The sequence below is a fragment of the Gorilla gorilla genome, chromosome 1 (genome assembly GCF_029281585.2).
Source record: "Gorilla gorilla gorilla isolate KB3781 chromosome 1, NHGRI_mGorGor1-v2.1_pri, whole genome shotgun sequence".
NCBI classification, from domain to species: Eukaryota; Metazoa; Chordata; class Mammalia; order Primates; family Hominidae; genus Gorilla; species Gorilla gorilla.
This window is the reverse complement of record NC_073224.2, coordinates 105,168,677-105,195,112: the sequence shown is the minus strand read 5'-3', so window position 1 is coordinate 105,195,112 and position 26,436 is coordinate 105,168,677. Positions and strand designations below refer to the sequence as shown.

Here is a 26,436-nt window from a genome sequence, read left to right as displayed (position 1 = left end):
ACTCAACTATTTTTGTATTTTACATAATGTGCCTTATGGGCTAAAATAGAAACAATTTGTAATCTTCGTTTTTGCATTTAACATAAGAACTTTTCCATGTTTCCATATAGTTTTCATAAATATTTTTAAGATGTTTATAGTCCATATGTTTGATGTACCTCAGTGTCTTTACAGGTTTCTCTAATGTTGGATATTATTTGGCTGAACAAATTACTTTTCAAATACTTGGTCAGAAGAAAATGCTTTACAATCTTAAATGCTTAAATTTTTTTTTTCCTTGAGACAGGATCTCCTCTGTCACCCAGGCTGGAGTGCGGTGGCGCAATCTCAGCTCACTGCCACCTCTGCCTCCTGGGTTCAAGCAATCCTCTCAGGTAGCTGGGACAATACGTGTGCACCACCAGGCCCAGCTAATTTTTAAAATATTTTTTGTAAAGGCAGAGTCCCACCATGTTGCTCAGGCTGTCTTGAACTCCTGGGCTCAAGTGATCCTCCCACTGCGGCCTCCCAAAGTGTTGGGATTATAGTTGTTAGCCACTGTGCCTGACCCTTAAAAATCTAACAAGTGAAATCTAGGCCTCCTAAGAAAAAGAATCTGAATTATATTTGTAATGCACTATAATGGTATTTTTGCAGTGTTTGATGAATTTAACTTTTGTCCCTTACATTATGGCTTTGATAAACTTGAGAGATGCTGCTGTTATCTGACTTAACTTTATAATTTGTTGCGGAGGTTGTTTTTTTTTTTTTGAGATGGAGTTTTGCTCTTGTTGCCCAGGCTGGAGTGCAGTGGTGCGATCTCGGCTCACTGCAATGTCTGCCTTCCAGTTTCAAGTGATTCTCCTGCCTTAGCCTTCCAAGTAGCTGGGATTACAGGCATGCGCCACCACGCCCGGCTAATTTTTGTATTTTTAGTAGAGACGGGGTTTCACCATGTTGGCCAGGCTGGTCTTGAACTCCTGCCCTTGTGATCTGCTCACCTCAGCCTCCCAAAGTGCTGGGATTACAGGCATGAGCCACCGCACCTGGCCACGTTGCTGAGGTTTTTAACTATACTAGGTTTGAAATATGTGTCCTATTGTTTATAGGAGATTAAGACAAAAAAGTCAAAGCAGAAGTAGAGGTAAACTAGCTGTGGCTTAATTTTCTTTTCATTACCTCCATGAAATAACCTTGTAAGACTTGGAAATAGCCAAAGTTTAGCTTATTTTCCACAAGACATGGGAGGTGAAGGAAAAAGCATATATTTTATTTAAGCAGTTTTATGCTGCAGATATGTACAGATTCATCCACTAGATATTTAACAAATTTATTCACAATAGCAAAACATTCAGAGTAATCTAAAAGTAGAATAGGGGTTATGCTTTTCACCCAGATGGTGGACTCCTATTTCACACTTACAGATGTGGATATTATATAATAATTTTTATTTTTATTTTTTATTTTTTTTGAGACGGAGTCTGGCTCTGTCACCCAGGCTGGAGTGCAGTGGCACAGTCTCGGCTCACTGCAAGCTCCACCTCCCGGGTTCACGCCATTCTCCTGCCTCAGCCTCCCTAGTAGCTGGGACTACAGGCGCCCGCCACTACGCCTGGCTAATTTTTTTGTATTTTTAGTAGAGATGGGGTTTCACAGTGTTAGCCAGGATGGTCTTGATCTCCTGACCTCGTGATCTGCCCTCCTCGGCCTCCCAAAGTACTGGGATTACAGGCTTGAGCCACCACGCTCGGCCAATAAACTTTACTGAGGCTTAATTAACATACAGTTAAATGCACACATATGAAGCGTAGAGTTTGAGTTTTGGCAAAAGTATACATCCATTTAACCACCACCCCAGTCAAGATATAGACAGTTCCATCACTTTTTTTTTTTTTCCTGACACAGAGTCTCACTTTGTCACCTAGGCTGGAGTGCGGCGGTGAGATCTTGGCTCACTACAGCCTTGACTCCCAGGTACAAGCAATCCTCCTACCTCAGTCCCCAAGTAGCCAGGACTGCAGGCCTGCTCCAGGATGCCCAGCTAATTTTTTGTATTTTTTGTAGAGACGGGGTTTCGCCTTGTTGCCCAGGCTGGTCTCAAACTCCTGAGCTCAAGTGATCCCCCCTGCCTCTGCCTCCCACAGTGCTGGGATTACAGGCGTGACACGTAAGAAAGTTTCTTTGTGCCCCTTTGCATTCAGTACTATCCCCTCCCCTCCAGACAACAAGTGATTTGATTTCTACCACTAAAGAATAGTTTTGTCTATTCCAGAACTTCAAATAAGTGGAGTCAAATGAGTCGGATTCTTTTCTGTCTCACTTTCCTCCCCCTGAGTGTATTTTTGAGATTTATCTATGTTGTTGGGGATGAGTAGTTTTTCCTTTTTATTCCTTTTTCCTTTTATTGCTGTGATACTCCACTTTATGAATATGCCACAACTTGTTTATCCATTTGCTTTTTGATAGACATTGGGTTGTTTTTAGTTTTGTACTATTTTGAATAAAGCTGCAGTGAACATTCAACTACAGTTGTTTGTGTAGATGTGTGTGTGTGTGTTTTTTTTTTTCTCTTGGATAATACCTAGGAGTGGAATTGCTGGGTCTTGTAGTAAATGTATGATTAACATTATGAGAAACTGCTAGATTGTTTTTATTTTATGCACTTATCAGCTGTATATAAGAATGGCACTTCTTCCACATCTTTGGCAAAACTTGGTATTGCCACTCTATTTTAGCCATTCTTATAGACATGTAGCCATTGTGTAGGCATATAGCCATCTACAAAATTGAAATGTATGTCTTAGCACTTGCAGTTATAGGAATTTATTATCCATTTTTAATGGGCTGCCTCTGAGAGACTAATTACTTTTTTATTACTTTCGTGCATGTCACAGAGGGTCAAAATAGTATTTTGCTTACTATGTAGAATGGCTTTTTGCTGTGGTATATATAGTGATTGGGTTTGTCATATTTCCATTTATACCTAGTTTTCATTGTATATAGCTTCCTTCACAAGTGGTATACAAATCCTGACTAGAGCTTTTTCTCCTGCTTTTGGAAATGTTTATGTTAGCTTTGCAGTTTCCCTAGCTGGCCAACTTTGGTTGAATAGAAGTCTTATTTGAAGCCATTCCCATTAGCTAGCTTAAGGCCTCTCTCTATTGGGGCCAAATGTTGGTCTTATGTAAAAGTAAGTATTTTATTAAAATTATCGAGTGTATCTTTACAATGCCAAAGACATAAAATAAATTAGATATCATCTGTGTAACTAAAGCAAATTTTCATCTTATTTGTGGATTGTTGGAATTTTTGGCCCCCTTAATTTTTTCCTTCATTTTATTATGAAAAGTTTCAAACCTACAGAAAAATTGAGAGGATCGTACAGTGAATACCTGTATACCTATCACCTAGATTCTATAATTACATTTTGTTGTATTTACTTAATCGCATATGTGTTAGACATTTTTGATGATGTATTTAAGCTGCTGCCTTTCTTTATAAAAGCAGTATATATTGGTAGATCCTACTGGGCAGTCAGTACTTTTGTGTGATAAGAGAATTAGTGCTTCACTGATCCAGTGGTCTTGTGAAGCTGGCTATCTGTGAACCCCATTATCATTGGTTGAGAGCTTAATTATTTATTTTCAAATGAATTTCAGCTAGATTATGTTACAAAGACAGAATTGAAAGGCAAGGGAAATTGCTGGTAGAAAAGGTTTGTATCATCAAGGAGGTGAAAATACTACCAACTTGTTTGCCCAATTGATACAAATACTATAGCACAAATAGCTACCATTTATTGAGTAGTTACCATGTTCTAGAGCTTCCTCTCATTTTAATTTTCACAACAACTCCATTAGCCGATGATAACCCCATTTTATGGATTAGAAAATTGAGATTTAATGAGATAAAGTAATTTACTTAAGGGCTCATCCATTAAACAGCACAATTGGTATTCAAACCCAAGTCTGTTTGACTCCCAAACCCATACTTTGAACCTGAAGTCTGTACTGCTGAAAGTTTCTCCTTATTGAAGAATTTATATTTTGCATTAATTTATGTCTTCAGAATTATACAAAGTATTGGGCCACACCAAATTTGAGTCTGGTATAGTAGCCTTCTTGTAAAAAATTATATAACATTTTTATGACTGTGAAGACCTCTTAATTCTTGAGGAAGGAGGGCCCTTTTTCAAATCAGACATCCTGGGGTTTTTACTGACCTTATTTCATTCTCTGAAGAATGAAGGAATTTCCCACTTTGTAGTAAGTCATGGAATGTATAGCATTCCTTCTATAGTTGAACCAGATAAATATTAGCAAGTCTGTTTAGAATATGACACTGGAAGTTTTTTCCTGTCTTTTTTTAAAAGAGGTTTTTGGAATTATAGTCAATCTGAAACTTGGTCTTACTAATAAAGAAGTGAAACCTAAGTGAGCTCCCTTGCTCCCTGATGGCTCTTGGTATAAGTCTCACTTAAGTTTCTCTGACGATTTTCAGGGTTTATTTTTGTGAGTGACCCAAGGAACGGTGTATTTTGATTTGAAAACTGAATGGGTGGAGGTGTGTATTGAAAGCAGTAGTTCTGAATCTTTTTGGAGTTCATATACTCCTTTTTGAAGCTGTTGAAAGCTAGGGAAACTCCCCAGAAAAAAACGCATAATAGGCACATAAAAAGAATTTTACATACAAATTTTGTAGGTCCAGTGACTCTCAAGTCTACCAACAGAGTGCCCTAGATAAAAAATTCTTTAAAGGAAAAAAAATCAGGGAACTGAAAAGTAAGATTTGAGCATCAGTTTTTATTTTTCACAAATGTGCATTTCATAAAATTGATTGCATTAACAGAAATTTTGTTTTGGTATTTAAGATTTTATTTTATTTCATTTTTTAAAAAACAGGATCTTCTTTTGTAACCCAGGCTGGAGTGCAGTGGCATGATCTAGCTCACTGCAGCCTTGAACTCCCAGGCTCAAGTGATCTTCCCAGCTCAGCCTCCCAAGTAGCTGGGACTGTAGGCACGTGCCACCAGGCCTGGCTAATCTTTTGGTATATTTTGTATAGAGACGGGGTTTCACCATGTTGCCCAGGCTGGTCTCAAACTCCTGAACTCAAGTGATCCATCTGCCTTGGCCTCCTAAAGTGCTGGGATTACAGGTGTGAGCCACACTGTGCCTAGCCTGTATCCAAGATATTAGTATTTTGGCCAGTCTTTGCCACTTTTGTTAAAAAAAAAAAAAAAAGATATTCATGAGTTAGCTAAGGTTCCTAGGGATATATAAGAATGTATGGTGATTTCTAAACTTGCTTTTTCATTTTTTTCTTATACCATCAAATCATTTTCTCAGAACTAGTAAGGCCAAATACTTAGATAAAATCTTTTGCCAGTTCCTTACTTAGGATTTCCATTTCTTCTTTAATCAAAATCTATATACATAGTACCTCTTTACTTCTTAAACCTTCTGATATAAATGTTTAGGAATTGTTCTACGTGTTTTATTACATTAATCTTCACAGCAACTCTGTTAGGAACTTATTGTCTCCATTTACACATGTGGAAAGCAAGGCTAAGAAAGGTTGAAAACTCAGTCAAGACCAATTCTGGTACTAATAGTCAGGATCAGGATTTAAACTCCTGTAAGTAGCTCCAAAGCCCATTTTCTTTCCATTTTACCATGCTGGTGTATGATCAGAGTTGATCATTTTTTTTTTTTTTTTTTTTTTTTTTGAGACAGAGTCTTGCTCTGTCCGCCAGGCTGGAGTGCAGAGTGCAGTGGCGTGATCTGGGCTCACTGCAAGCTCCACCTGCCGGGTTCACGCCATTCTCCTGCCTCAGCCTCCCAAGTAGCTGGGACTACAGGCGCCCGCCACCATGTTCGGCTAATTTTTTGTATTTTTAGTAGAGACGGGGTTTCACCGTGTTAGCCAGGATGGTCTTGATCTCCTGACCTTGTGATCCACCCGCCTCGGCCTCCCAAAGTGCTGGGATTACAGGCTTGAGCCACCACGCCCGGCCCCTGATCATGTTTTTTGATCACAGGTCTGACTGAATGAATTCAAAGCCCAAGTTTCCATCAGTGAAAGGGGCTCTTTATTTTTTTCTATAGCTAGCTTATTGTAAAATTACTGATTTTTTTGTATATAAGTTAGACTTGTAGGATGTGAAATGTCAGGAGTGCTGAATTTACTGGCTAGATTGTTAAACCCTAAATTAAATCCCAGGAGGCTAGCTGGGGGATCTCCTGACTGTTCTGTTTATATAAATGGATATTTCAGATACCAGACTCTGACAGAGACAATTTCAGTGACTGAAAAGTTTATGGAAGGCTTGTTACTAAATTTAGTATCATTTTTCAGGAAGGAAAATCCCTAATGGTTTGGAACAGGACTGAAAAAGAATTTAACTCTAAAGGGTAGATAAGCTTTAAATGTTAAATTGATTAAGGTCAGGTGTGTATTTCCTACCTCTCTTGGGATAGCCATGGGAGGGAACCTCCAGGCCTGCTGCCCAGTGGGTTTTGCTGAGAGAGCAGCTGGATCAGCATTCTGGAAGGTAGTTTGGTTTGCTGAGGGAGTTTTGTGAGACTCAGCATCTTTCTTGACAAAATACTTCATCTAAACCTTGTACTTTGTTTGCCTTATTTCAGTCTTTTGTACACAGCAAAACAGGAAGGAAAATTAGTAGGCTGACCATATAATTATGGGTGTATATTTTTTAGTTTGGACTGATTACACAGGACTCTAAATGAGATAGCATAGAGCAGGAAAAAAGTTGATGGAATCCCAAGAGGTTAATTGAATTGGAAACTAGTGTATGTGAAGAGTAATACCATTTAGCTCCCAAAGTAATGAACCTTGGCATAAAGGAAAATTAAGTTGACTGATTTGAGATATGGAGAGAAATTGGATGTAAATGTAAAGGAATTATCTTCAGTCATAACTTCTTTTGAGTCTCTATTTACAAATTAAGAGAATTTATTTTGTGAAGGTTCTTTTAACAGAATTCCTTTGAGGTTTAAAAAGGACAAAGTACAATTCAAGTGGCAGGGCTGTCAAAAGCCACTTTGATTGAATTGTATACATGCTTAGTTAGAATGAGGAAATTGGACTGTTTGACTGAAAAAGCTTTGTTTCCTCCTCAGCTTCAGCCTCTTTCCATGTGCGTTCCTGAAGCTATGTGTGGGATATTAGTATAGAGGAAGGGGAGGTCTTCTCACCTCTTTCCATTTTTTTCCCCCGCCATAAGTTCACAAAGTTTTTCACATTAGAAACTGTTAAAACATAAACAACTTCTCTGGAACCAAATTAATCTTTTGACTTCATGGTTCATACCGTGTGACACTGGAGTGGGGGCAGGAGGGTGGAGATACAAGGTGTTTGGACCCTTCTGGTTTATGGGATTGTCTTTTTCCCTTTTTCCCCTTAGGAACCACGTGAATGTTGAGGGGGCGACACACAAGCAGGTGGTGGACCTGATTCGAGCAGGCGAGAAGGAATTGATCTTGACAGTGTTATCTGTACCTCCTCATGAGGCAGATAACCTAGATCCCAGTGACGACTCGTTGGGACAATCATTTTATGATTACACAGAAAAGCAAGCAGTGCCCATATCGGTCCCCAGATACAAACATGTGGAGCAGAATGGTGAGAAGTTTGTGGTGAGTGTCAGCCCAACTCGATCCTCGAACATCTAGCTTTGTTTCCCCTAGTCTTATAATTATGAAACTATTATAGTGGTAGATAAAAGGCTGCAACCTAGGTCAGTTTGTCTACCAGGAGGATGAGTTCACACATAAATAAAAGACACTGACCCTGATTTATTGCAGGGGGTGAATTACAGTAGTGGAAAAGAGTCCTACTCAGCTTGAGTATAATTCCATTTTATTTTTAGATAGTTTCAAGTTTGCATTCTGGTTTGTCGTAAACGTGTGAGTTTTTGTTTGTTTAGTTTCTTTTTTGTTTGTTCTTTTGTTGGTTGCCGTATCTCTTTGCTAATAGTATCTTATTTACTGTTGATTCTGTGGTGCTATAGGGCAAGATTAATTTAAAGGGATGGTGTCCTTCAAGATATTTGGGTAATAGAGAGGTTCGCCCATTTCAGAACTTAGATGTCTCTATTCTTCTTTCCACATCATGTTCTTTTTCATTTTCTTTGGAGATATCCGTGTGAATGATTAACTGTGGTTTTTCCCACGAGTTTCCTGAATGCAATTCCCATGAGCTGTTTCACACATTTCTAATCTGTTGCTGTTGTAGCTATGCAGGAAAGCCCATCTTGAATTTTTAGTGATGTGTGCTAGCCCCTTTGCTGAATGCCTTTGTTCTTCAAAGCCTAATTGCCACTGATAGCTCAGTCTACTTAATTTTTCTTTTGGTTGCAATATGCTTTATTTGCCTTTAATTATTTGTGGAGTGTTGATATAATGAGAAATGTTCATTATTCTTAGTAGAAAATGCAGTGGGTTCTGTTAGATGCTGGCAAACAGACTACAGGTGTTTAAAGCTTAACAGTTGACTGAAGTTACAGTCTCTAAAACTGAGATTTATCCTCTGCATAGGAACGAGCTACTAAACATTTATGGTAAATTCTTTTTAGTGAAGAGATAAGAAAAGCAAGGAAGCTAAAAAAAGTTGCAGAGGATCAAATAATGCTTGGTTGCATCTGTAATTAGCTGTAGATAATGGCATATAGGTTTTATTTCAGCATGGACTTCTGTAGTCTTAGAACCACACACAGAATTTAGAGTTTTATGCTTCCTAAGTGCTAACTTTGAGTCATAAGGCATGTAAGAAGTTGAAATCAAGGTCACATCCTAAAAGTAGAGCAGACTGGATGTTGAGACCTTTTGGGAATTACCTAAAACCTTGGAAACTTGAGAAAAGGAATAATACTACCAATTGTACCTTTGTTTATTTTTATTTTTATTATATATATTTTTTAAGACAAAGTCTCACTCTGTCCCCCAGCCTGGGGTACAGTGGTGTGATCTTGGCTGACTGCAATCTCTGCCTCCCGGGTTCAAACAATTCTGCCTCAGCCTCCCAGGTAGCTGGGATTACAGGTGTGCACCACCATGCCCTGCTAAGTTTTGTATTTTTAGTAGAGATGGTGTTTCACCATGTTGGCCAGGCTAGTCTCGAACTCCTGACCTCAGGTAATCCACCTGCCTCAGCCTCCCAAAGTGCTGGGATTACAGGTATGAGACACTGCGCCCAGCCCACTAATTGTACTTTTCAAATCAACTTTATTGAACATAGTTTACCTATATTAACATTCACCCATGTTAAGTCTCCACTTTTACAAGTTTTGACAAATGTACATAGTCTTATAACCACCACCACCACCATGAAGATTTAGAACATTTTCATACCCTCAAAAGTTCCCTCATGCCCTTTACAGTTAGTCCTCACCCCTTACCACTGCCCTTGTCAACCACGGATCAGCTTACTGTCACCATATTTTACATTTTCCAGAATGTCAAATAAGTGGAATCATGCCATTTGTACTCTCTTGTATCTGGCTTTGTTCAGTTAGTATAGTGCTTAAGATTGGCAGACATTGTTATTTATACCAAATATTTGTCCCTTTTTAATTGCTGAGTAGTAGTCCATTGTATAGATTTACTACAGTTTGTTCATCCTTTCATTGTTCATGCACATGTGGGTTGCTTGCAGTTTTGGACTAGTATGACTAAAGCTGCCATGAAATAATATTAAATGTACAGGTCTTTATGTAGACATATGTTTTCATCGCTCTTGAGTATATACCAAGAAGTGGAATTGCAGGGTAAGTGTACGTTTAACTTTATAAAAAACTGCCAAACAGTTTTCCAAAGTGGCTATATCATTTTTACATTCTCATATGCAGTGGAGAGTTCCAGTGGTTCCATAACCTCTTGATATTTTCAGTCTTTTTAATTCTAGCCATTCTCATGGACATAGTGATACCTTACTGTGGTTTTAATTTGCATTTACCTAATGACTCATGATGATGAGCTGCTTTTTGTGTGCTTAATGGGCATTCATGTGTCTTCATTGATGAAGTAGCTGTTTAACTCTTTTGCCTGTTTAAAAAATTGGGTTGTTTGTCTTATTATTTTATTGTAGGGGTTCTTTATACATTCGGGTTCTACAAGTCCTTTATCAGATATATATATATAGATAGATCATATGTATCAGATATATATATCATATGTATCAGATATATATATATATCATATATATCTGATATATATGTATCAGATATATATATCATATATATCTGATATATATGTATCAGATATATATATATCATATATATCTGATATATATGTATCAGATATATATATCATATATATCTGATATATATCTCATATATATCAGATATATATAGCATATATATGATATATATAGCATATGATATATATCAGATATATCAGATAGATATATCAAATACATATATATCATATATATGCTATATATATCTGATATATATGAGATATATCAGATATAGATATATATGAGAGATATATATCAGATATAGATATATATGAGAGATATATATCAGATATAGATATATGAGAGATATATATCAGATATAGATATATATGAGATATATATATCAGATATAGATATATATGAGATATATATATCAGATATAGATATATATGAGATATATATATATCAGATATAGATATATATGAGATATATATATATCAGATATAGATATATATGAGATATATATATATATCAGATATAGATATATATGATATATTTTCCAGTAGCTTGAAAAAGGACTTAGATAAGCCAGGCGCTGGTTCATGCCTGTAATCCCAGCACTTTGGGAGGCTGAGGTGGGCAGATCACCTGAGGTCGGTGGATGACTTGAGGTCAGGAGCTCGAGACCAGGCTGGCCAATATGGTGAAACCCCGTCTCTACTAAAAATACAAAAATTAGCCGGGCGTGGTGGCAGGAGCCTGTAATCCCAGCTACTCGGGAGGCTGAGGCAGAAAAATCACTTGAACCCGAGAGGCTGACCTTGCAGTGAGCCGAGATCGTGCCATTGCACTCCAGCCTGGGCAACAAGAGTGAAACTCCATCTCAAAAAAAAAAAAAAAAAGGGACTTAGATAGATGTTTTGTAAATATTTGAGTTTGCGACTTGCCTTTTCATTTTTTAAAACAGTATCTTTCAAGGAACAGAAATTTTAAATTTTGATATAGTCTCGTTTATCAGTTTTTAAATTTATGGATAATGCTTTTTTGTGTTCTAAGAAATCTACCTAACCCAAGGACACCAATCTTTTATGTTTTCTTACAGTTTTATAGTTTCAGCTATCTTTTTTTGTAAGAACTTTATTATTATTTATTTATTTATTATTAGTTTTTTGAGATGGAGTCTTGCTTTGTCACCCAGGCTGTAGTGCAGTGGCGCGATCTTGGCTCACTGCAAGCTCCGCCTCCATGGTTCACACCATTCTCCTGCCTCAGTCTCCCGAGTAGCTGGGACTACAAGTGTCTGCCACCATGTCCGGCTAATATTTTTGTATTTTTTAGTAGAGACGGGGTTTCACTGTGTTAGCCAGGATGGTCTCGATCTCCTGACCTTGTGGTCCACCTGCCTCGGCCTTCCAAAGTGCTGGGACTACAGGCGTGAGCCACCGCGCCCGGCCTATTTTTTATTTTTGTTTTATTTTATTTTATTTTTTGAGACGGAATTTCGCTCTTGTTGCCCAGGTTGGAGTGCAACAGTGTGATCTTGGCTCACTGTAACCTCTGCCTCCTGGGTTCAAGTGATTCTCCTGCCTCAGCCTCCCAGAGTAGCTGGGATTACAGGCATGTGCCACCACACCCGGCCAATTTTGTATTTTTAGTAGAGACAGGGTTTCTCCATGTTGGTCAGGCTGGTCTGGAACTCCTGACCTCAAGTGATCCGCCCGCCTCGGCCTCCCAAAGTACTGGGATTACAGGCATGAGCAACCACGCCTGGCCTTTTATTTATTTATTTATTTATTTATTTATTTATTTTGAGACGGAGTCTCCCTCTGTCACCCAGGCTGGAATGCAGTGGTGCGATCTCGGCTCACTGCAACCTCGGCCTCCCAGGTTCAAGCAATTCTCCTGCCTCAGCCTCCCCAGCAGCTGGGACTACAGGCACATAGCACTGCGTCCAGCTAATTTATGTGTTTTTAGTAGAGATGGGGTTTCACCATGTTGGCCAGGCTGGTCTTGAACTCCTGACCTCATGATCCGCCTGCCTCGGCCTCCCAAAGTGCTGGGATTACAGGTGTGAGCCACTGCACCCAGCCATAAGAACTTTATTAAGATATGATTTATATACCATAAGTTCACCTAAAGTGCACAATTTAGGGGTTTTTTTATTTTTTTATTTTATTAGACGGAGTTTCGCTCTTGTTGCTCAGGCTAGAGTGCAATAGTGCAATCTCGGCTCACCACAACGTCTGCCTCCTGGGTTCAAGCAATTCTCCTGCCTCAGCCTCCCGAGTAGTTGTGATTACAGGCATGTGCCAGCATGCTCAGCTAATTTTGTATTTTTAATAGAGATAGGGTTTCTCCATGTTGGTCAGGCTGGTCTTGAACTCCTGACCTCAGGAAATCTGCCCGCCTTGGCCTCCCAAGGTGCTGGGATTACAGGCTTGAGCCACCGCGCCTGGCCAATTTAGTTTTTAGTGTGTTCACAGAGGTTGCAGTGAGCTGAGATCACACCACTGCACTCTAGTTTGGGCAACAAAGTGAGACTTCGTCTCAAAAAAAAAATAGATAAATAAAAGTACAATTAGTAATTTCATTCCTTTTCTCAAGTTCCCAAGGTTTTAGGTAATTCCCAAAAGGTCTCAACATCCAGTCTGCTCTACTTTTAGGATGTGACCTTGATTTCAACTTCTTACATGTCTTATGACTCAAAGTTAGCACTTTTGAAGCATAAAACAAATTTGTAACATTTTCATCACCTCAAAAAGAATCTCATTCCTTGTAGCCATCATTTTCCAAACCTCCCATCCCCTCCAATTCTAGGAAAGCACTAATCTATCCTCTGTCTTATAGATTTGCGTATTCTGGACATTTCATAGAGATGGAATCATGGTTTTTTTTGTAACTGGCTTCTTTCAGCATAATATTTTTGAGGCTTATTCAAGTTGTAGCATGCATCAGTACTTCATTTTAACATTCCATTATATGGATATACCACTTTTATTTATCCATTCTTCAATCGATGGACATCTGGATTCTTTCCACTTTTGACTATAATGAATAATGCTGTTATGAGCATTTGTGTACATGTTTTTGTGTAGATATGTGTTTTCATTTTTCTTGGATATATACCTAGGAATGGAACTGCTGGGTCATATGGTAACTCTTTAGGTTTAACCTTTTGAGGAACTGCCAAACTGTTTTCCAAAGTGGCTGTACCATAGTTTTTACTCTGACGTTTAGGTCTGTGATCCATTTTGAGGGATTTATTTATTTATTTGTTTATTTATTTAGTATATTGTGATATAAAGGTCAAGGTTTTTTTGTTTGTTTGTTTGTTTGTTTTTGAGTGTCAGCTAGGCTGGAGTGCAGTGGCGCAATATTGGCCCACTGCAGCCTCTGCCTCCCGGGTTCAAGCGATTCTCCTGCCTCAGCCCTCCTGAGTAGCTGGGATTACAGGCATGCGCCACCACACCCGGCTAATTTTTGTATTTTTAGTAGAGATGAGGTTTTGCCACGTTGGCCAGGCTGGTCTCAAACTCCTGACCTCAGGTAATCCACCCGCCTCGGCCTCCCAAAGTGTTGGGATTACAGGTGTGAGCCCTTGACCAGGGTCAAGGTTTTGTTTTTGATTTTGTTTTTATATGGATATCCAGTTGTTTCACAGCAACCTGTGTTGAAAAGAAAGTTCTTTCCTCATTGAAATATCTTGGCATCATTGTGGAAAATCAATTGACTATGTGTGGTTCTATTTCTGAACTTTTTACTCTGTTTCATTGGTCTGTTCCTTATGTGTCTGAACATTTGTGTCATTTTGGGATTGGTTTCTGTTAAATGTCTTTTCCCTTGAGAATGGGTCATATTCTTCTGGTTCTTTGTATATTGAGTCATTTTGGATTGTATCTTGCATATTTATGAATGTTACATTGTGGAGACTCTGGGTTCTGTAATATTCCTCTGAGGAGTATCGATGTTTTTGTTTTAGCTGGCAATAAGCTGTAAGCTGTGTCGCCTTCTGTGGGTTAAACTTCAAATCTCAGTTTAATTCTTTCAGCCTTTGCTGTGCTACTTTGAGTCTGTATACATCCAAGAAGGGATTAGTCTGAGATACGTGTGGTGTTTATTCTTAGAATTAAGGATCACCTTCTCTGGTTTTCTCTTGTCTTGGATTCTCCGCTCACTCTGGTAGCAGCCATGGTTACCTAGAATCTTTTCCCTATATGTTTGAGTCAGAAAGATGTCACTTTCTGAGTTTTAGTTACTTAAATTGTGCTATTTTGTAACTTATGCCTACAAGCAGGGCAAAGCCCTCTTAATACAGGAGTGTACCCCACCCTGTGCATCATTGCTCCATGTTTTGAGTCCCCTCCACAGTCTGCCTGCTTTTAGTGTGTAATTCAGACTCCTCAGATAATTGTTTTTGTATTTTGTCCAGAATTTATAGTGGTTACAGCAGAAGGGTTGGTCTACAGGAAGTGTATGCACTACTTGAAATGGAGTTTTCAGTTCTGTCAGGTTTTTCTTTATTTATAATGAATATTATATCTTGATGAATTGATCCCTTTAACATTATTTATCTCTTTATATAAGTCTCTATCTGTAATATATCTATCTGTCTTTATCCCTGGTAATATTCTTTGTTCTGAAGTCTTTCTCTCATATAACATATGAGCCGCTAACATATAGCCACTAGTAGCCATGTCACCTTTCTTTCGGTTATTGTTTTCGTTGCTATCTTTTCCATTTAACCTATTTATACATTTATAATTAAACTGGGTTTCTCATAGAAAGCTTAGAGCTGGGTCTTGCTTTTTTATCCAGTCTGGCAATGTTTTTATTTGGAATGTGTAGACTACTTACCTTTAGTATAATTATTGCTATAGTTAGGCTAAATCTACTATCTTGTTCTTTGCTATCTATGTTGTATCATTATTTATTTTTTTCCTCATTTCCTGCCTTCTTTTGGATGGATAGAGTATTTTTAAATGATTCTATTTTATCTCTACTATTGTTTTATTAGGTATAATTTTTTTTTTCTTGGTTTACAGTATATATCTGTAATTTATGAACATTTACCTTCAAATTATATATTTGAATTTGTAGTTGTATAGACATAATATATAGTACATATATATTATATATAGTATAACACTGTATATAGGTAAGTATATCTAATATATCTAATTTTATAATATATAAATATATAATATATATTTGTATTGGCCATTTTGTCCCCCTGTCAGATGTTAATTCCTACAAATTTGTGAGTTTTCTAGCTTTCCCTCTGTTACCAATTTCTAACTTTACCCCATTGTAGTTATAGAAGATACTTAGCATAATACCTTTTGTGTGTGTGTGTGTCAAGGTTTCTCTCTGTTGCCCAGGCTGGACACAGACACACACACACACACAAACACACACACACTATATATATAATTTAAGACACTTACAAGAGTATATTTCCCCCCGCCATCCTTTGTGCTATTGTTGTCATACATTGACTTCTATATGTGTTATAAACTTAATGATACATTGTTATCTTTGCTTTAAACAATTGCCTTCTAAAGAGTCGGGTTTTTTTTGTTTTTTGTTTTTTGTTTTTGTTTTTTGAGGTGGAGTCTCACTCTGTCACCCAGGCTGGAATGCAGTAGTGCAATCTTGGCACCCTGCAACCTCTGCCTCCCAGGCTCAAGTGATCTCCCACCTTAACCTCCTGAGTAGCTGTGACCACAGGTCCGCACCACCACGCCCAGCTCATTTTTTGTATTTTTGGTAGAGATGGGGTTTCATCATGTTGCCCAGGCTGGTCTTGAACTCCTGAGCTCAAGTGATCCGCCAGCCTTGGCCACCCAAGGTGTGCTGGGATTACAGGCATGAGCCACCACGCCTGGCGTTAAAGAGATTAAACATGAGAAAAGAGTTATTTTATATTTGATCACATATTTACCATTTCTTTCTTTCTTTCTTTTTTTTGAGACAGAGTTTCGCTCTTTTTGCCCAGGCTGGAGTGCAGTAGCGCGATCTTGGCTCACTGCAACCTCCACCTCCCAGGTTCAAGCAATTCTTCTGCCTCAGCCTCCTGAGCAGCTGGGATTACAGGCATGCACCACCACGCCTGGCTAATTTTGTATTTTTAGTAGAGACAGGGTTTCTCCATGTTGTCCAAGCTGGTCATGAACTCCTGACCTCAGGTGATCTGCCCACCTTGGCCTCCCAAAGTGCTGGGATTACAGGCGTGAGCCACCATGCCCAGCCCATATTTACCATTTCTGATGCACTTTATTCCTTTGTGTAAATCTAGTTTCTGTCTGGCATTAGATTCCCTCTGCTTGAAGAACTTGCATTAATATTTCTTGCATTAATAGTGCAGGTCTGTTGGCAATGAATTCTCTTAGCTTTTGTTGATGTGCAAAAGTCTTCATTTCACCTTTATGTTTGAAAGATTTTTTCAGGGTATAGAATTCTGGGTGGATTGTTTTTTTCTTTTCTTTTTATTTTTATTTATTTATTTATTTTTGAGACAGAGTCTTGCTCTGTTGCCCAGGCTGGAGTTCAGTGGTACGATCTCGGCTCACTACAGCCTCTGCCTCCCGGGTTCAAGCAATTCTCTGCCTCAGCCTCCCGAGTAGCTGGGATTATAGGCGCCCGCCACCACGCCCAGCTAATTTTTGTATTTTTAGTAGAGACAGGGTTTCACCATGTTGGCCAGGCTGGTCTTGAACTCCTGACCTCGTGATCCACCCGCCTTGGCCTCCCAAAGTACTGAGATTACAGACGTGAGCCACTGTGCCTGGACGATTTTTTTAATTTCTATTTATTTATTTTTTTAAAGTACCAAAAGAAAAAAACAATCACTCCATTGTAATCCCAGCACTTTGGGAGGCTGAGGCAGCAAGATTGCTTGAGGCCAGGAGCTTGAGATCACCCTGGGCAACATACTGAGACTCTGTCTCTACAAAAAATGAAAAAATAGCTGGGCATGGTGACACAATGCCGGTAGTCCCACTTACTTGGGAGGCTGAGGCAGGAGGATCACTTCAACCCAGAAGGTTGAGGCTGCAGTGAGCTGTGGTCATGCCACTCCACTCCAACCTGGGAGACAGAGCTAAACCCTGTCTCAATTTAAAACAAAATCACTCCAGTCTTCTGGTTTTCATAGTTTCTGATGAGAAGCCTGCTTGTTTTATTTTTTGGTCTTTTCTATGGATTGTTTTAACCCTCTCTGGCTACCTTCAAAGTTTACTCTCTTTTTAAAAAACAGAGACAGGGTCTCACTCAGTCATCCAGGCTGGAGTGCAATGGTGCGATAATAGCCCACTGCAGCCTTGACCTCCTGGGCTGAAGTGATCCTCCTGACTCAGCCTTCCGAGTAGCTGGAACTACAGGAATGTGCCACTGTACCTGTCTAACTTTTATATTTTATTTTATTTTATTATTTTATTTTTTTGAGATGGGGTCTCACTGTGTCGCCCAGGCGACACAGTTCAGTGTCAAGATGACACTGACCAGGCGACAAGATGGTTCAGTGGCACCATCTTGGCTCGCTGCAACCTCCACCTCCCAGGGTCAAGCAATTCTCCTGCCTCAGCCTCCCAAGTAGCCGGGACTACAGGTGTGCATCACCACACCCGGCTAATTTTTGTATTTTTACTGGAGACAGGGTTTTACCATGTTGGTCAGGCTGGCCTTGGACTTCTGGCCTCAAGTGATCTGCCCACTTCAGCCTCTCAAGATGTTGGGATTACAGGTGTCGGCCACCGCACCTGGCCACCTAATTTTAAAAATTTTTAGTAGAGATGGGGTCTTGCTATGTTCCCCAGGCTATTCTCACACTCTCAGCCTCAGCAATCCTCCTTCCTCAGACTCCCAAAGCACTGAGATTACAGGCCTGAACCACTGCACCTGGCCTGCAGCATTTTCTCCTTATCTTTAGTTTTCAGAGTTTCATTTTTACATGTCTAGGTGTTTGTTTCTTATTTGTCCTGCTTGAGGAATATGTGGTTTGATATCTTTTATTATTTTTGGAAAACTATCAGCCAGTATGTTTTCAGACATTTCTTCAGCCCATTCTTTTTCTCTTGCCTTTCTGGAGGTTCTAGTTACCTGTGTTTTACACTGTTTGATATTGTCCTAGAGCTTTTGGGTGTTTTATTCTATTTTAGCTCTTATTTTTCTCTTTAGATAATTTTTATGGACCTATCATTAAGTTTGCTGATTTTTTCCTCAGCTGTGTCCAGTCTGCTGATGAGACTGTTAGAGGAACTCTTCATCTTTGATACCACGCCTTTTTTTTTTTTTTCTCAGACGGAGCCTTGCTCTGTCACCTAGGCTGGAGTGCAGTGGCGTGATCTCGGCTCACTGCAACCTCCGCCTCCCAAGTTCACGCAATTCTCCTGCCTTAGCCTCCCGAGTAGCTGGGACTACAGGCAGCCGCTACCACGCCTGGCTAATTTTTGTATTTTTTTAGTAGAGACAGCATTTCACCATATTGGCCAGGCTGGTCTTGAACTCCTGACGTTGTGATCCACCCGCCTCGACCTCCCAAAGTGCTGGAATTACAGGCGTGAGCCACTGCGCCCAGCCCATGCGTTTTATTTCTGTCACTTTCATTTGTTATTTGCTTGTAATTTTCACACCTGCTGAAATTCTGTATCTGTTCATACATGTTTTCTGCCTTTTCCTTTTGCATGAGATCTTTAGCATTGTTAATCACGGTTATTCCAATAATATGCTGCCTGATAATTTCAACATCTGGATCATCTCTGAGACTGTTTTATCTCTTGACATAATATTGGGTTTCTTTTTTTTTTTTTTTTTTGAGATGGAGATTTGCTTTTGTTGCCCAAGCTGGAGTACAATGGCTCGATCTTGGCCCACCACAACCTCCGCCTCCCAGGTTCAAGCAGTTCTCCTGCCTCAGCCTCCTGAGTAGCTCGAATTACAGGCATGTGCCACCATGCCTGGCTAATTTTGTATTTTTAGTAGAGACAGGGTTTCTCCATGTTGGTCAGGCTGGTCTTGAACTCCTGATCTCAGGTGATCACCTGCCTCGGCCTCCCAAAATGCTGGGATTACAGGTGTGAGCCACCGCACCCAGCCTGTTTTTTTTGGTTGTTGTTTGTTTGTTTTTTTTCCATTTTTGTTCTGTAATATTTAACAATGTCAGGCATCATGTGTAGAATAATAGTAGAGATGACTGAAGTAAATAGTGTTTGAACTTGGAAATGGGCAATACTCTTCTGTTAGGGAATGTAGTCAGTTAAGCTGGGCTTGAATTTTGTTATAGCTATCATTACCTTTACTGTGCCATAGGCCTCAAGTTTCTCTAGCAATGGGTTGCTATTACCTTGTGCTTAGAGTGAGGGCTGGGGTTCTGAAGGTTTTTACATTTATTTATTTTTTGTTTTTTGAGACAAGCTCTCCTTCTGTCACTCAGACTGGAGTGCAGTTGCACAATAATGGCTCTTTGCAGCCTTGACTTCCTGGCTTAAGCATTCCTCCTGCTTCAGCCTACCAAGTAGCTGGGACCACAAGCACATGTCATCACATCTGGCTAATTTTTTTTTTACTTTTTGTAGAGACACAGTCCCACTATTTTGTTCAGGCTGGTCTCAAAATCCTGGGCTCAAGTGATCCTCCTGCCTTGGCCTCCCAAAGTGCCGGGATTATAGACAAGAGCCACTGTGCCCAGCCTGGAGAGTTTTTTTTGTTGTTTTTTTTTTGAGATGGAGTCTTGCTCTGCCACCAGGCTGGAGTGCAGTGGCGCAATCTTGGCTCACTGCAACCTCCACCTCTGGGGTTCAAGTGATTCTCCTGCCTCATCCTCCCTAGTAGTTGGGACTACAGGCGCACACCACCACGCCAAGCTAATTTTTGTATTTTTAGTAGAGATGGAGTTTCAGCATGTTGGCCGGGATAGTCTCGATCTTTTGACCTCGTGATCCACACGTCTTGGACTCCCAAAGTGCTGGGATTACAGGCGTGAGCCACCGTGCCCGGCCGGCCCTGGAGGGTTTTTTTCAGTGTTCTGTCCTCAGGCTTTCAGCCACCTGTGCATACCAGTACCACAGACAAGTTCTCTCTTTGCATTCTTACCCCTCTGCTACTGGTAGACTACTCCTGCTTTTTACTTGGGCTAGACTCATGGTAGAGGTAGATGTTGTGTAGTTCACCCTTAGCCTTAGGCAGAATCTGTGTCTCTGTGTCCTGATTCTTTTGCCCTTCCTTCTTATTGCAGCCAAACTCGGCCTTGTATCTGTGGTTAGTCTTGGGAAGGCGTTTCCTGTCCCTCCCTCAGCTATAGCCAACCTCTGCTTGTTAACAGTGGAGGAACCTGGGCCTAATATGGTTTCCTGCCTCTCCCCAGGGGTATAGAGTATTTTACTTTTACTCCTTCCCCTGAAGAAGTGGATCTTTGCCTGTGCACTCTGAATGAGAGGATTTACTGCCTGTCTTAGCCTGTTTTCACTGCTTTAATAGAATAACACAGATTGTAGGTCATTTATAAAGAAAAGTGATTTATTTGGCTTACAGTTCTAGAGCCTGAGAAGTCTAATATCAAGGGGCCACATCTGGTGAAGGCCTTTCTGTTGTGTTATAACATGGAGGAAGGCATTCCCTGGTGGGGAAGTGCATGTGAGACAGAGAGCAAATGGGGCCCAAACTCCTGAGATAAATAACCCACTGCCTCAATAATGACATTAATCATGAGAGTTTTGCCATTACCTCTTAAAGATCCCACTTCTTAATATACTTCGTAATCCCACTTCTTAATACATGATAGCTGCTTAATGTCCTTGTCTACTGATTGTTTTGTCTTGGTAACTTCTGAGCCTGTTTCTACTGACTAATTTTTATCCTGGTCATAGGTCAAATTTTCATGCTTTTTTATATGTCTAGTAATTTTTGATTGGATATTGTATATTGTGAATGCAGTGTTATTGGGTGCTAGATTTTGTTACATTTCTTTAAAGAGTGTTGGATTTTTTTTTTTTTTCCTGGCATACAGTTAAGCTACTTAAAGATTACTTTGGTCCTTTTTAGCTTTGTTTTTAAGCTCTTTTTGAGTAGTTTAGAGTATCTTTTACTCTAGAACCAATTTAGCTCCATTCCTAAAGCATGGTCTTTTTGAGTTCCCTTCTAAATTCCATGCAGATTTAGGGAGGTCTTTTTATTCTGGCTGGAGGGAAGTTGAATGATTCCATAACCTGTGTGAACTCTGGGAATTGTTTATTTACTGCTCCTGGCTGATAATAGTTCTTTCCTTAGATCGTTATTCAGTCAAAATTCAAGGGAACTTAATACAGATTTCTGGAGCTATGTCTTGCTTTAGCTCCCTCTTGCATGCTTAGTCCTGCAAATTGTAGCTGCTTTGGCCTCCTCGAACTTCAGTTTCTGTTTATTCAACTCAGTGAAGTTGCCAAACTCTGTTTGGGTACCCCTCCCTGAGCTGCAGTTTAGGAGTTACCTCTAGGCAGAAAGCTGAGATTATGTTAGGGATCATCTTGTTTGCTTCCCTTTTCTCAGGGATCACCGTTCTTAGCTGCCTGTTGTCCAGTGTCTGAAAATAGTTGTTGCCTATATTGTGTCCAGTTTTCTGGTTGTATTTAATGGGAGGTTAATTACCACCTGGAAGTCCACAGATTGTTCTGTAAATGGAGAATGTTTTTTATTTAGGGATGATTTGATTAAAAGTTGATTTTAAATATTCTTGGCTTTAAAAGAAATGCCAGTGGAACTCTACTTCATATTATGTAGAGGAATAAGTTCCAGATGGATTAAGGACTTAAATGACAAAACAAAAAATTAAAAGCTCTTGGCTGGACACGAGTCTCACACCTGTAATCCCAGCACTTTGGGAGGCCGAGGTGGGTGGATCACGAGGTCAAGAGATCCAGACCATCCTGGCTAACACGGTGAAACCCCGTCTCTACTAAAAATACAAAAAATTAGCCGGCCATGGTGGTGGGTGCCTGTAGTCTCAGCTACTTGGGAGGCAGAGGCAGGAGAATGGCGTGAACCCGGGGGGCGGAGCTTGCAGTGAACAGACATCGTGCCACTGCACTCTTAGCCTGGGTGACAGAGCGAGACTCCGTCTCAAAAAAAAAAAAAAAAAAAAGACCAGTGACAAACTGGAAGAAGATATTCACAATACACACAAATGAAACAGATTATGTCAATATATAAAGAACTCCATAAATCAAATCAATAAGAAAAGCCAAAAAACTTAATATGAAGGTAGGCAAAACGCATGAGTAGGTACTTTACAAAAAATGACACTCACATGGTCAATAAGTATATGAAGAGATATTGAACATCATTAGTAATTAGGATCACAGAAATCTTTTCACACCAATTCTATTGGCAGAATTAAGAGGATCTTTTTATATATTGCTGAAAGAGAATAAATTGGTACAACCACTTTAGCTTACATTTTGGCATTATCTCCTGGGGTTGAATATGCATATAACTCTGCAGTTCACTCAGGGTTATACTCAGAAGAATATCTTTTGCATGTACAGCAGGAGGCATTTATACAAATGTCAATGGCAGCATTATTCACGGTAGCTAAAATCCAGAAACAACCCAAGTGCTCATGAGTGGGAGAACAGATTAAAAACAAACGAGCAACTATGATATATTCACACAACAAAATGCTGTATGCAGCAGAGTATACCACAAAGACATATAATGTTGTGATGAAACTATAGTATAATATTAACTGAAAAAAGTAAGTCCTTTGAAGTATCATTCATCTTGATACTCTATTTTTATAAAACCAAAATATCCTTTAAAATTAGAATAAAAATAAAAATTTAAGGATTATATATAAATGCAAAAAATATATAAAAAGAAAAGCAAGGGAATCATGAACATGGTTGGATACAATAACTTTTTGCGGTCAGAGAAACAGGGACATAAGGATGTGGAATAGAGGAGGCGGAGACTATATGGTTTAAAGTAAATTATTTTCAAGATCTTAGCTTAGCTTTTATTTTGCTTTTCACATTATCTGTTTACTAACAAAAATTCCACTGTTGCTGAAATCATTTTGTTTTTTTGAGACAGTGTGTCCTTCTGTTGTCCAGGCTGGAGTGTAGTGGCAGGATCGTGGCTCACTGCTTCCTCTGCCTCCTGGATTCAAACAGTCCTCCCACCTTAGCCTCCTGGGACTACAGGTGCATGCCACCATGCCCAGCTTCATTTTTGTATTTTTTTGTAGAGACAGGGTTTTACCATGTTGCCCAGGCTGGTCTCGAACTCTTGGACTCAAGCAATCTGCCTGCCTGTCAGCCTCCCAAAGTGTGCTGGAATCACAGACGTGAGCCACCGTGCCCAGGCCGCTTAAATCATTTCTTTGGAATCAACTTTAGCAAGAAAAGGGAGGCAGCCTTTTCTTTGGAATCAACTTTAGAGCCAGTTTAGGCCACACACGAGTATCAGTTACATTGCTTTATAATCAACCCTAGGTTTTCAGCTCCCTTCAAATTTGCTTGCTTATTGACTCACTATATTTACCACATTGGCTTCAAATGACTTTTAACTTTCTGAAAATAAAATCCACCTTTAAAAACTGATAATTGCCTTTGAAGATATTTAAAAGTATGCTAGAGGTCATTTTAATAGCAAAAATAAGATCACACTCCTCCTGCTGGGTGCGGTGGTTCAAGGTGGGTGGATCACCTGAGGTCAAGAGGTCGAGACCAGCCTGGCCAACATGGTGAAACCCCTTCTCTACTAAAAATACAAAAATTAGCCAGGTATGGTGGCGGATGCCTGTAATCCCAGCTATTCAGGAGGCTGAGGCAGGAGAATTGCTTGAACCCGGGAGGCGGAGGTTACAGTGAGCCGAGATCATGCCACTGCACTCCAGCCCGGGCAACAGAGTGAGATTCCATCTCAAAAAAAAAACCCAAAAAACAAAAACAAGATCATGCTCCTTTGGTAGTCCTTTTTTATGCATATAACTTTATGCATGTTTGTCAAAAGTAAGTCTTACTTTAAAGTGACCTTGAATATAGTCTTTGTTAAATGCATAGCAGAATGCATCTAACCAATATCATCTAAGCCTGACTAGATGATTTTGTGATTTAATTTGTATTAAGTATGCTTTTCTTTTGTTCTTCTCCTTCACCAGGTATATAATGTTTACATGGCAGGGAGGCAGCTGTGTTCTAAGCGGTACCGGGAGTTTGCTATCCTACACCAGAACCTGAAGAGAGAGTTTGCCAACTTTACATTTCCTCGACTCCCAGGGAAGTGGCCATTTTCATTATCAGAACAACAATTAGATGCCCGACGTCGGGGATTGGAAGAATATCTAGAAAAAGGTAATCCAAACCATCAAACTCTACTATATTGAGTAGACGTAGGTTCTAGATATGCAACTTCTAAACTGCATAGCTGAATTTCCAGAACCTCAATAGTGAATGTAAGTCAGGTTTCTGACTAAGTATTGAATGATCTGAACTTTGAAGGCAAAACTGAAATGTCCAGTACAGTGATCAGTAGCCTGTTTCATTGGTTTGTTGAATGCTTAACAACAACAGAAAAATGAATATTTAGTTTTTGATGCATTTGTTGATGCCTAATGGACTTTTTTTTTTTAGACGGAGTCTCGCTCTGTCGCCAGGCTGGAGTGCAGTGGCACGATCTCGGCTCACTGCATCCTCTGCCTCCTGGGTTCAAGTGATTCTCCTGCCTCAGCCTCCTGAGTAGCTGGGACTATAGGCACATGCCACCACGCCCAGCTAATTTTTGTATTTTTAGTAGAGACAGGGTTTCACCATGTTGGCCAGGATGGTCTCGATCTCTTGACCTCGTGATCCGCCCACCTCGGCCTCCCAAAGTGCTGGGATTACATGGACCTTTATTTTTAGGGTTATATTATCTGCCAGCAAACACATATAGACTCAGCAATATGCTGAATTGATTTGGGAACTAAGTGGGCAATATTAAGACATTTTAAATATTTAAGACATTTTTATTAAAATGATTCTTGGCTTACTGCTGTATCCTACATGAAAACTTTATTCATTTTACAGGTATTCATAGATAGGTTTGCTGAGTTGTAGGTAATCTAGAGTGCCCTTGTTCTAAGCAGGCTAAAGGTAGATACTAATACTTCTGTATTGAATTTTTTGTTTTGTTTTGTTTTGTTTTGAGACAGAGTCTCTCTCTGTTGCCCAGGCTGGAGTGCAGTGGTGTGACCTTGGCTCACTGCAACCTCTGCCTCCCAGGTTCAAGCGATTCTCCTGCCTCGGCCTCCCGAGTAGCTGGGACTACAGAAGCGCACCACATGCCCGGCTGATTTTTGTATTTTTAGTAGAGACGGGGTTTCTCCATGTTGGCCAAGCTGGTCTCGAACTCCTGACCTCAGGTGATCCGCCCGTCTTCACCTTCCAAAGTGCTGGGATTACAGGCATGAACCACTGCACCTGACCCTGTATTGAAATTTCCTTGTTATCTCACTGCCTCCAGATGATACATCAGGAGTCTGTGGATATGGATGGTGAAACATTTGTCTAGAGGCGTGAGCCACTGCACCTGGCCCTGTATTGAAATTTACTTGTTATCTCAGTACCTCCAAATGATACATCAGGAGTCTGTGGATGTGGATGGTGAAACATTTGTTTGTCTAGAAAGGCAGGGAAATGACACAGATCTCCTCAATAAGATAGCTCATCTTCTGGCTCAGGGAAGAGACCTTTCCTTGCTACATTATAAAGTTATATTATTTGGTAGCTGTTCAGTAGGTTTTTCTCTAAAATACTGGTTTATAGAATAACAGTTTTACGTGATATGTAGTCATTCTATTTCCTTGTAACTAACTGACCTAGTTGAATATTTTAAAAACTTTTGTAGGGAGCCTTATCGTGAAGAGAAACCATTTTCCCCATAGAAGGTAGTGGAACTTCTTTATCTGTTTTTAGCTTTTTCTAACATGGACTGGCCTCTCTGAACAAAGCCCTTGGGAAATGAGAAAGGGTACAATTTTTAAAAATCAAACGAAGTAAAGTCACCAGTTTAATTTACCATTCTCATGAGAGTGTCAGGAAATTAACTTTCTTAAATTTAGAGGATTAGCTACCTACCTTACCTGCCGGCTTGCTTTCCTATCCCATCACCTCCCCCCAGTTTTTGTTTTTTTTTTTTTTTTTGGTTGTTGTTTTGAAGCTAAAGTTAAAGTCAGTAAGGTGAAATTATGTGAATTCTTAATTACCTACCTCAGTTTTCCCAAAATAGCTTTTAATTTTTGTGGTTCTC

The 26,436-nt window shown here is 39.7% G+C and overlaps 1 protein-coding gene across 3 annotated transcripts in view; it reads left to right on the top strand.

Moving 5' to 3' along the window:
* Window positions 1-26,436, top strand: part of SNX27 (sorting nexin 27) — an 88,478-nt gene that overhangs the window by 19,449 nt on the left and 42,593 nt on the right. For all 3 annotated transcript variants that reach the window (XM_055359078.2, XM_055359067.2, XM_055359096.2), the window contains exons 2-3: window positions 7,406-7,637; window positions 24,308-24,500. In XM_055359078.2, coding sequence (XP_055215053.1) covers window positions 7,406-7,637; window positions 24,308-24,500 — 425 coding nt within the window. The remainder of the gene's footprint in view (window positions 1-7,405; window positions 7,638-24,307; window positions 24,501-26,436) is intronic.